The sequence below is a fragment of the Prunus persica genome, chromosome G7 (assembly GCF_000346465.2).
Source record: "Prunus persica cultivar Lovell chromosome G7, Prunus_persica_NCBIv2, whole genome shotgun sequence".
Classification (NCBI taxonomy): domain Eukaryota; kingdom Viridiplantae; phylum Streptophyta; class Magnoliopsida; order Rosales; family Rosaceae; genus Prunus; species Prunus persica.
Genome location: NC_034015.1, coordinates 10,823,895 through 10,835,924, shown reverse-complemented (window position 1 = coordinate 10,835,924; position 12,030 = coordinate 10,823,895). Strand labels below are relative to the sequence as shown.

The window sequence follows — 12,030 nt, the reverse complement described above, 5'->3', positions numbered from 1 at the left end:
TTTCCTATAAAATTTATTTTTGGTACATAAAATGGCAATACATTACTCATAGAGTTTACCACCAGTTGCATCCAATTCTGGAGATATTTCAATAGAATAAAACCACATCCTAATCTGCCCCAAGAAGCACATATCTATGTCGAATCCACCCCAACATGTCCTATCTTATCAGCTCTATGACTGATGAAACTATATCCATCATGGACAATCGTGCCAAAATGATTAAGGATCAAGAACATCCTAATCGTCCACGCTTCAGAGAGGAACTAAGTAATCTAGCATGCAACAAAATTCAGGATTACATGTATCTAAACTCATAGAGTTTACAATTGGAGCCATGGAGCTTTTATTCTTGCTTGGAACGCGACCTTGACAAGTAAGGTAACAGCTAAATTTTGTTATGGATTTTTTTTAATATTAATATATTTCAAGGATTATTCTAAAATCATTGTAATTGATACAGAATGTAGATCCCTATCACAACAACTTCTTCCCAAAAGCGATGAAAGAGTTGTTAAACTTTACTATGGATATGAGTGTTGACATGAACTTCATGTGTGATGTTTCAATTTCTCTTGATTGAGGTAAATAAATGACGAACAAATTTAAATGACAATTACTCACCTCCAAAACATAGGGTTTGGTCCTTCTATCATTAAACTTGTTTTTGATACATAAAATGACAATACATTACTCCTAGAGTTTACCGCCAGTTGCAATGATATCCATATGATATCTAACCATACTAGTGAATAACCATATGATATCCATCGTGAAGTTTAACCACTTTGTCATTGCTTTCAGGGAGAAGTCATTGAGATAAAGATCTATGTCCTGCATCAGCTACAATGATTTTAAATAAATATATTAATATTAAAAAAATATCCACAACAAAATTAACTTCACGCATGAAGTTCATGTCAAGAATCTTATCAATAATGAAGTTGAACAACTCTGTCATTGCTTTCAGAAAGAAGTTATTGAGATATGGATCTACATTATGAATCAGCTAATATGATTTTAGAGTATTCCATTGAATATATTAGTTTTTAAAAAATCCACATAAATTTAATAGTTACCTTTTTCCTTTTTCTTTTTTTTTGGGAAAGAGCTATTTCATTAACTCAAATCAAATAGGTAACATACATCATGAATAAATATGGCCTCGCTAAAACCTTCCCGGCGAAAACCACGAGGGTCAAAATCCGAGTAGGAAAAAGTACCACACATGCATAATACAAATAACATGGAACTAAAAAGTAGAGCTATCATGTTGGATACACTCTTTTAGCCACAACAGTCCTGACTTAAACAAGAAAGCAAGATCTTGTTCCCATATACTATACTGAGCAATCGGATGAGCCGTTGTATTAGCACACTGAGGAACATATTTCACATTGAAATGGAAACGTTGGTGTCTTAGCCAATAGATCTCCTCCACCAAACCCCCTTCAGCTGCCATACACTCACCCTCATAATTAATCATCTGGACCGCATTCAAACAGTGAGTTTCAACTATCAAATGGGTAAAAGATGCATCCAATGCAAACAAAATTCATGTTTTAGCGCATAAATTTTGTTACATGCTAGATTACTCAAGATCTCTCTAAAACGTCGAAGATTGGGATGTGATTGATCTGTACTTTTAGTTATAGTGGCACAATTGTCCATGATGGATATGATCGCCTCTTCCATGATGGATATAGTTTCGTCATATATGGACATAGAGGAAGAATCAATCATATATGGATACCTGAATGATGAAACTATATCCATCATGGAGAATCGTACCAGAATAACTAAAAGTACGAATCAAGCATGCAATTCTAGCATGCAAAAAACTTCAAGACCACATAAATCTAAACTCTCAGCATTTACAATTGGATTTATGAAGTTTATATTCTTGTCTAGAATGCGACTAGAATGCGACTTTGACATGTAACGCAACAACTAAATTTTGTTGTGGATTTAAAAAAAATATTAATATAGTTATTCTAAAATTATTGTAGCTGATACAAGATGTAGATCTCTATCTCAACATTTTGCTGTATATCTGTGACTCTGTCCAGTATTATACTTACCCCGCATTCTAACTCAATGATCTGAGGCATCTAGGCTACATTCGGAGATCAAAATTAGCCCGCATTCTAACTCAATGATCTGATGAAATGTGAAACTGAAACTTCCTATCTGTGTTTAACTTATCTGTTTGAGCACACCCAACTCATGCCAACAACATTGATTTTGAGTATACAATTTGATTCAGCTATTTATTCCTTTCTTTATTTGAATTACAGGGGTTTAATCGTCATCGTATTTTGAGTTTTTGTTTTGAAGTATTAAACAAATATTTAGTAATTTAGTAATTAGATATCATATGGTTATGGTTGTGCACTATTGTTGTTGCACTATTAGTGATTTTAGTATTTTACATGTGCACTATTTGTCTTCAATTTAGTATTGTTGTTGCTCTAGTTGGAGGCAAAGTTTAGACCAATAGATGTTTGTTGAAAGAGCCACAAGCTCATCGTGCCTGTTGTTGGTTGCTGGGAATAAATGGGTGAGGGTGTCATTAGGAGTATTATTGGTTATTCTCTAGCAGCATCTACAAGTCTTTGACAAAAAAAATGTAGTGATCAAACGTCCATCAAATATATAGTGAGTTTACACTTCCAGAGTTTGATCCTATAAAGAGGTGGACCCCGTCATAAAAAAATTACCTATACATTACCATAATCCATTATTTGATGTCTTCACATTTTAAAAATAATTAGATTTTTCCAAACAAAGAAGAAGAATAATTATATTTTAAATAACATTTTAATTTTGTACAATTTTGACGCTGTATTAAAAATTTGACTAATTTTTACTACAAACAACTGCCACCTCCAACCACCTCCATATCTCTTCGATTTTCCCTACAAAGAGCGCCACCACCATCTCCGACCACCTCCGACACAAGGTAACTCTCTTCTTCTCTGCATATCTCTTACCACACATTATTAGGGAATTTCTTCAGGCTCTTTGAGGTATTTTTATGTATTTTGTGAGTGTTATGTCTGTTGTGGATTTTATTACTTTTGTGTTGCATTTGTTTGAGCTCATTTTTTCTGAGTCATTTTGATATAACGGTCTTAACTTGCTATGTTAATGAAACTTGATATCGACCCAAAAAAAAAAAGTAAATTTAGGTTTTACCCATAAAAAAACTTTCACTTTTGGAAAAAGCCAAAGCTTTTTCAAAAAAGACAGAAAAACCTCTCAACTTTCAAACCAAAGACATGCAAATGTAAAGGTTTCCTTAGGAAATCAAAAAAAAAATAAGGGCAACTTTGTCTATTTTGGCTTCTTTTAAAAATTTTCTCTCTCCTTTGGGCTTTTCCAAAGTCTCCCAAAAAAAAAAGGATTAACACATTTCCAATAGGGAGTGGAAAGGAATACAAGAAGGAAAGGAAACTTTTTCAAATAATTTTTTTAATACTTATACTCCCTTTTATTTTTTTAAATATTTTTTAAGAAAACTACATAAAACCCCCAAAATTATAGGGTCATTTTCATGTTCATACCCAACTTTATAGACATTTACGAGTACATATTCAAACTCCCGAAAACCTTTCGTTAGCCAAACCGTTAGTGAATCTGTCAAATGCTTATGTGGCATTTATAGGACCTATTTTTTAAGGGTAATGATTTCCCCACTCCAATTTTATCCACTTACACTCCTTTTTTAGTTATAAAATAGAGTGTAAGTGGATAAAATTGGAGTGAGGAAATCACCACTCTTTTTTAATTGACGTGGACTCCATAAGAAATAAAATAAATGAAAAACAATAAAATGAAATAAAAAATCTAAAAACCGAAAGAAAAAAAAAAACGCATCTTCTCCGATATCCCCCTACCTTCCAACCTAACCTCCAACCCCTCCTCCCCACAGGTCCAATCCAGCAAAAAAAAAAAAAAATATATATATATATATATATATATATATCCAACCACCTCCTTCTCCCTCAATCCTCTCTGACATTGACAATGACCACAACCCATATTATTCCCGAAAAACCTGCACATAGCCACATATTGGAATCGACTTCACGCATATCAGAAAAACCCGTCTTTGCTGCCAAATCGTAAAGCCCAGATTCTTCCTTGACGGACCTTGATGGAGATTTCGAATTTGATATTGGGTGAGTTATTCCTAGAAACGAATCAGTGTTTGGATTTGGACTATAGTTGTGATATGAAGCTGCTGGAGGTGAAAGAAGAAATGAGGTTGGCGAATAACTCGCTGAGTGGTGAGCTTCCTGGTGGGATTGTAATATGCAGTTTGCTATAGGTTCTTGATGTTGAAGGAAGCAGATTTTGGGGTCAAGTTCCTTCCTTTTGGGAAGGAATTAGAAGCTTGAAGGTGTTCTATTTGGGAGGGAATTTTTTTGCCTGTGCCATTTTGTCGAGTTTGGGGGCAATTTCAGAGCTCGAATCATTGAATTTGAGCAACAATAATCTAACTGGCAAAGTTCCAGATGACTCTTGATGCAGCTAACCAACTTGACTATTTTGAACCTGAGCAATAGCAAGTTTTCTAGTGAGATTAATGTTGGGGAGTTGAGGAGCTTGTAGGTTTTAAATTTGAGCAACTGTGGGTTTTCAGGAGGCGTTCCTGCGACTATTTAGAGGTTTGATGAAGCTTGAAACATTGGATTTGAGTAAGCAAAAGCTTTATGGGGAAAGAGATCTGATAGCGGTGGAGGTCTCAGACTCTCTTCGTCTCTTACTCTCTCTGTCATCTCTGTCTCTAACCTATGGGAAAACCCTTGAAATCAAATAGAGAAGCTGAAACTTTATCAAACCCTCATTGAGTTCTCCATAAATCTCGTGGAATTGGAAGCAATCAAAGGCATCCGATGGTGCTAGAACTCATGGCCGGCTTCGAATACGAGTCTCGTGGCCGTCTTGGAACCCAGTCACTTGCCGCCAATACGACACCATATTGAACTTATATGCTCAGAGGGATTTGGGGATTTGGATTTTAGATTTGCCTATGAATGATTGAGGGATTTAGGGGCTGTGGAGGTTAAATCTGGGAGGGGTTAATTGGTTGGTTGTTGCAGTGGGGTGGGGTTTGGATATCGCCGGAGCTGAAGAGTGAGCTGGTGGGGAAGGGGCGGTGGTTGTTAGGTTTTGGTGTTAGAGGAGGGTGGTGTTGGATTTTAATTTATTTTAACTATATTTTTATTGTTAAATTAATTTAAACAACAAAAGAATTTTTTGTTAATTTTATTTCTTATGTGGAGTCCATGTCAATTAAAAAATAGGTTTCACTTTTGCCATATTAGCATTTAACAGATTAATTAACGATTTGGCTAACAGATGGGGTAAATTGTAGGGTTTTTGAGAGTTTGAGTATGTACTTATAAATGTCTCTAAAGTTGAGTATGAACTTGAAAATGACCATATAATTTAGGGGGTTTTATTTAGTTTTTTTTTTTATAATTATAACAAAAAAAAAGGAATGTAAGTGGATAAAAGAGGAGTGAAAACGTACAATTTCTAACAAAATGAGTGTAAGTGGATAAAAGAGAAGTGGAAAAATCAGCTCTCTATTTTTATCTCTAATAGAAATGATATAACCAAAAGAAAAATCGAACCGAGACCTTGAGAAATGAGTAAACTTCCTTGCATATTTTTTTTTGGATGAACTAAAGCTTAACTCTCATTATCAGAGCTAGAGCAGATCCACAATCTTGAAGTGGAAAGACTTTTACTCGTGGCACCCAACTGCCAACTACCAGCTGTATGGATGTTTGCACATTATTTGTTACTTCCTTTTGGATACAATTTGTTTTTCTTTAATATTTAAAGTTGGTACAATATGAGTTAAAAAAATGTTACAAAGGGAATGAAATATTACTTGGAAATCAAGGAGATACAAAGTATTATTTTCTAGACTTTGGCCCTGTTTGGTTCATGAGAAATGATGTTTGGAGATGGAAAATCCATTGCTTTTCAATGTTTGATAGGTCCATGTATGAGAAATGGTTGCTTGGCATATGGGTTTTTCCTCCTCATGAGAAAGTTTAGAAAAATGAGCCAATATTAGATACACATTTTTTTATGATCATTTTGTTCCCATTAATGATTTAGAATTACAATATATCATTAAATGTATTTTTTTATTTGATTTAATATAGGTATTATTGGAAAATTATACAAACTTCGTTTTCCATTTCTATTCAAAACAAATATGTGAAAAAAAATATAGTAATATTTCCTGGCATTAACAAACGTGAATCTTCCATTCCGTCCCTCAAATTTATTCCGTGAACCAAACGGTTCGTATAGTATTTCTTTTTTGTCAAAATATTTTTAAGAGTAATTTGAAAAAGGCCAGTTGAAAATGGCGCATAACTTGAGAACAGCACCATAGAGAGACTAGAATCTCCTACTCAATACTCGCCAAACCTCCGTCTCCGTGGTGTCGTCGACTCGTTGAGCATGGCTTGGGATTTGATCTATTGGCTTATCTGCTTCTGCATCGACCTTGCCCTCTTCGCCTCAAGCCTTTACCAGGTATTTTATCATTAATCTCTAAAACCTTAATAATGTCGCCACTTTTAAACCCTAGCACCGTTGCTTCTCCTTTTTCTTAATTTTTCTTTTCTTGGGCCTTTTGGCTTTGTTTTGTTAACGCTGGAACGAAGAGCTTTACTGAGATCTGTAAGGTACTTGCGCTGAATTTTCATGGGCAAATGGACATTTTTGAGGGTTTTGAAACTTTCTGTCTTAGTTTCCTACTGGTTTCTCTGCTTCCAAACAGCGGTTCATAGTTGCTATGCATTTGGATTGCATACTTTTGCTAATCAATGGCTCTGTTTTTCTTTTTAGTTTTAGAGCTAGAGTTTAGACAACTTGACCATATTGCATAAGGAGACTGCCTCACATTACTAGTTATTAATATGAATAAATACAGACAAAATCAGTGGAAAATTTGTGATACAGATAGAAGAAATTCTTTTTTGTATTTGTGGGTTGGAGCGCTGGGGTTGTTTGAATTTAATTTATGCTGCCTATTGTAAAAAAATGTTGATGATTGTGTTGAACTAGTTCTCTTTTTCTACAATGAGCTCTTAAGGATATGTTGTTCTTATGTTGCTAGTTTCGTTCTCATAGCCTGAATTTTCCGTAGCATAGTTGCTTGTAATTGGCAGCATTAATGTAATTCATATTTATGTTGACGTGAAACACCACTAACTTTAATTTTTCTTCTCATATGTATTTTGTAGTACGTGATGCTAACGGATTTGGAGGCTGACTATATCAACCCTTACGAATTATCATCTCGCATCAATCAATTGGTTGTCCCTGAGTTTGTAGTGCATATAGTCTTCTGTGCGCTTTTCCTCGTGACACAGCATTGGTTCATGTTCCTGATTACAGTCCCCATTACTTGCTATATTGTGATGTTGTAAGTGTTACTTGTCATTTAAATATGCAAATGATTGCAATAGATTGTTAAAATTATGCAATGCTATTTCTCAATATAATGCTTCTGATACAATTTGGTTAACTCATATGAATGCACATGGGAACGATAATCAAGATCTAGTTAACTTTTTGAACATGATTGGAATTCTTCCATTTTGAAATTGTGACAAATAGCCTTACTAGGCTTATGAGGATCCATTCACTAAGCCTATCTTGCTTATGAGAAGCTAAGGTGTTTAAAACTAGAAGTAGCGTGCAACTATAGACTAAAACATAGATTACTTCTATGATTGAATTTAAAGGTAACAACTTCTGTCCTAAATAGTAACCAACCATTGCAATATTATGCCTTTAAGAATGTGGTTGAACTGCATTGCTTTTTCTTTTGAATTCAATAATCAGCTGATTTGACATACTTTATTTGACACTATTTTTCATCAATAAAGTCACTGTTATATTTTAAAGTTCTTTTGGAAAGAGCACAGGGATGGTGACCAGAAGGACTTCGTTACTTTTAACTTGCCTATTTATTTTCATTATCTGCCCTCTTCACATCGGCATGATGTGATCTGTGGATGACCATTTAGAAGAATGAATGAAACTCTATAGCCTTTGCTCTTTCCTTTAAAATTCATTGATCTCATATCTGGAAATTTTGATTGGATTGATGTATTTAATTTCACAAAATGATAACAAAAAAGCCAAAGCCATTATCATTGTTCCTCTCCACTGATTTCCTGTCCTAATAGTAGGAATTTTTGTATGTGTATTCGCATATACACACTAAAATATATTCGGGAAACATCTCTTCTGCTACATGCTATTAGCAGTGACAACTTGGGACGGTTTTTGGTTTTTGGTCTTGTGATGATTATAACTTTTGATCTGCTGTTGTAGTTAAAATGAGTGGTCAAACACGAAAGAATGGAAATAATTGATTGACCCACTACAAATTCGCTTTCGTTTTGGCTTATAGTTCATCATATTACATGTGTGCCCATATGCATGTCTTGGAGTGTTGGTACGTTTGTGTTGGGGCTGGGTTGAAATTGCATTCCTGACTGCATAACCATCCTGTTCCTATAATTCAGGTTTGTAAAACAGCAGCATCTTATTGATGTCACTGAAGTCTTCAGGGTTCTTAATACTGAGAAGAAGTGCCGGCTTGTCAAACTTGGTTTTTACTTTTCTCTCCTCGCTATCATCATTGTCAGGTTTGTTCTTTACTGTATAAATAGACAGGTCTTTGTTATCTTCTGTAGTGGAATGAATTTTGCTATTTGCTTTATCTATTATTTCATTATTTCTAATTAAGTGTTTCTTGCTGTTTGGGTATAGACTGGCCATCTCTGGAATATTATTTCCGAGGTCCGGATCTGAAGAATTTGACCTTCGTGCCTCTTTTCTAGAATTCTAGAACCAACGCTTTGTAATCTAGTTTGAATAATATTCCTAAATCCCATATCTTTCACTTATTTGAGATAGTTTAGCACCTGATAACATGAAGGATTAACTTATTCCTTTGTTCATATTAGCTTGCAAAAATTTCTCAACTGAGTTTTCTCTATTTCTTTTATCATGATATGGATTACTTTTACAAGTTGCTCTTTATATAGTGGTGATGTGTTTAAGATTTCTTGATGACCCCGCAACCATGGTATCTAGTTTCATTGTCTTTTACTTGAATGTATTGACTTCTACCAAGAACTTGATCATCTCCCTGGACAAAAAAGAAAGGACATTAAGCTTCTGAAATGTGATATCCACCCATTAGTGAATATGTCTTATTCAACACACAGGATTCCTTGTTATCGATCAAATTGTAATAAACACCTCTTTACAATAGGCTGTCTTTCAAGAGCCTGAATCAAATATTTTAATAATCTGATTTACATCAAATAAAGGAGAATACTTGCTTATTGATGAAATTGTGGATAATTTTGTATAAGCAGTATGCAAAGTTCACTGAAAACTCGATGCACACTTGCTTTCATTTTGCATCTAACTTTCTTCAGTTGGTGAAATTATTTACATTTCATTGTTCATGGGAGGAATTTATTTTCAAAGATAAGAAGGGTTTTCTTAAATAATGTCAATGAGGACATCACACACAGCTATGCTCTTAAAAGAGAGAGAGAGAGAGAGAGAGAGAGAGAGAGAGAGAGAGAGAGAGAGAGAGAGAGAGAGAGAGAGTGAGTTTTCTTTGTCCACTCAAAAGCGCCATCTAAAAATTGGTGCTCCTTTAGGAATGTTCTACCCCATCTAAAAATTGGTGCTCCTTTAGGAATGTTCTACCCCTTCAAAAAGCTCTACTGTTTTGTTTGTGCCATAAGCACCAAAAGATACTCAACATCTTGAAATTGATTTTGTTAAGCCTTCTATTTTCTTTCTTCATCAGTTTATCTGGAGGCAACATTTGTGGTCGGTAGTTGCTTCTTTTGCCTCCCTCAGTGACTTATCGTTATCGAATGCTGATAAAAAAATCCTAATTTGCAGGATTACAATAGCTGCTTTCAACTCTTTGACTAGTGAGGAACATGCTGTGAATATATTTTGATTGCTCACTGCCTGACAGTTATATAAAAGCCATTCATTGTAAGTTCGTTTTCCATGTTTGTTATCTGTACTAAAAGATGAATTCTAGCTCAGGGGAATAGTCAATCTAGAGCTCAAATGGTAAAATGATTCAGTGAACAGCCATACCCCTTTGTTGTTTTGATATCTGAAGTATTCCTCGTGACTGATAGATATGAGAAATCCTTGTAGATTGTACCCTTTTTTTTTCTTCGATCAAAGTAGATTGTACCTTATTTTCGGGATTAATGGTATAGTTGTTAATTCAATTGTCTTGAGTACTTTAATCATGACCCAGGTTCAGATATGTCATTTAATGTATAATGGCTTTAAAAGTATATCCATGTTCATCCATTCATTATCTACCCTAATAGAGTGAGTGTTCTATACAAAATGCTTCATGCTAAGGTGTAGTCACAGATGTAGAATCTTTTATGGTCAATCTTTGCATCTAAAAAATGGTACACAACACATTTCTGTGTGTGAAGAAAATGACCGCAGAACCTGGCTTCCAACACTCCTAGTTCATAGGACACCCTAGTGTCAAATCATGCACCATTGCTATCCTTGCTGCCATATTAGTGAATGTTTGAAATTTTAAGTTTTGTGTTCAGCTAAATGTTGAACTTATATCTATTGTAAATGCACCTTTCTTCCTCTTTTAACCACCCCACAACTCTAGGCCCTGTAATGCGAGAAAAACTTCTCTATCACCGGTTGCACCTAAGATTTTCTCATGTAATGCAGAGAAAACTCTGTGCTTGTAATTCTAGGTTCTAGGTTGAAATAGCCTATGTGATATTTTAGAGGGCTACCATGATTAATGATTTGGGCTTTAGTTGTTAGACCCAAACTTTGATGTGTATTGTTAGGGCTTTCAGAGATTGCTAGAGCGTCCAGCCCAGCTGAAATTGGCAAAGTTGGAAGGCTCCATACCAAACCGAGCTCTGAAATGACAAACGCATCAAAATGGGCCCCATGTCCTCTACTCAACAGCTTGACAGACCAGACATACGGTAGGCAGCTTGACAACAGCCTGCCTTTCTTTGTACAATCAAAAGATACTAATAATGTATTGATTAGGCCCACCTAAAAACATTATCAAGTCCAGCGGGCTCCTTATTCTCAGTGGGCTCCACCCTGATGGGAAATTTTTAACCACGGATTATAGAGTACCCTACACCCCATTGGTCCGTGACTTTTAGCATGTTGGGTCCTTTTCGGGCCCTAGACTTGACCATAGTTGTCTTCCTGTTTTTGAACTGGGCCCAGCATCATTAAAGCGTATTTTGAGCTACAGAAAAGTGGGTCTTAATCAGGATGGTCAGTGGTCACCATCAAGTGGGCCCGTCGGCTGGACAACATCTGACCGTCCGATGTACCAGCCCTGTGTTCTTGCTAATTTACGCAAAAGGACTGTTGGGGTAACTGAAAGAAAAGTATGTGGAGCCAAAGTCATGTGCTGTCTTCTAGCTGTTGGGGAAAAATATTTCCACAAGCCTTTGCTTACATGCTTCCATGTGTTGCGGTATAGGCTTCAACGCTGACCTCCGACATAAAATGAACTCACTTTTAGATTCACAAGCTGCACTTGAAGATTTGTTTGGTTCATTGTTTTTCGTGATCTCAAAATTTCCAAGGTAAAGGGATGAAAAGTAATTTGAATTGTTTTAGAAATTCCTGAGAAACAATTCTTAGCCCTTTTCTCTTTTTCCTCTCTTTCTAAACCAATGCAGAGTGCATTGGTGCATGTTAGATTGATGTTGCATTTGTAGTTGAGCAATTTTTTTAAAAAATATAAGTGTTATTCTAGTTTAAACTAATCTAAACAACGGGGAGGGGGATTCGAACTCGAATGCATAGTGAGGAACACATCTGCTTTAGCCAACTAGCATATTGAAAATTAAGGATCATAGAATTTTCACAATTTATTTAGCATTTATGATTTATGTGAGCTGGTTCTGGACTATAATG

General features: G+C 35.3%; 1 protein-coding gene across 2 annotated transcripts; it reads left to right on the top strand.

Annotated features, from left to right (window-relative positions):
- Window positions 6,356-10,343, top strand: LOC18771902 (protein cornichon homolog 1). 2 transcript variants are annotated; one of them, XM_020567604.1, is made up of 4 exons: window positions 6,356-6,567; window positions 7,281-7,462; window positions 8,574-8,696; window positions 9,979-10,343. In XM_020567604.1, exons 1-4 carry the CDS (start codon window positions 6,493-6,495, stop codon window positions 10,037-10,039), a joined length of 441 nt encoding a protein of 146 aa, XP_020423193.1. In that variant the 5' UTR covers window positions 6,356-6,492; the 3' UTR covers window positions 10,040-10,343. The 2 variants fall into 2 exon arrangements, with proteins under 2 accessions (XP_020423193.1, XP_020423192.1); XM_020567603.1 differs by lacking the exon at window positions 9,979-10,343 and adding an exon at window positions 8,821-9,082.

Excerpts from the sequence above, each read along its gene's own strand:
- LOC18771902 (XM_020567603.1), top strand. The coding sequence starts at position 6,493 with ATGGCTTGGGATTTGATCTATTGGCTTATCTGCTTCTGCATCGACCTT. Across the intron at positions 6,568-7,280 it reads TCGCCTCAAGCCTTTACCAG|TACGTGATGCTAACGGATTT; the intron begins GTATTTTATCAT and ends TGTATTTTGTAG. Across the intron at positions 7,463-8,573 it reads ACTTGCTATATTGTGATGTT|GTTTGTAAAACAGCAGCATC; the intron begins GTAAGTGTTACT and ends CCTATAATTCAG.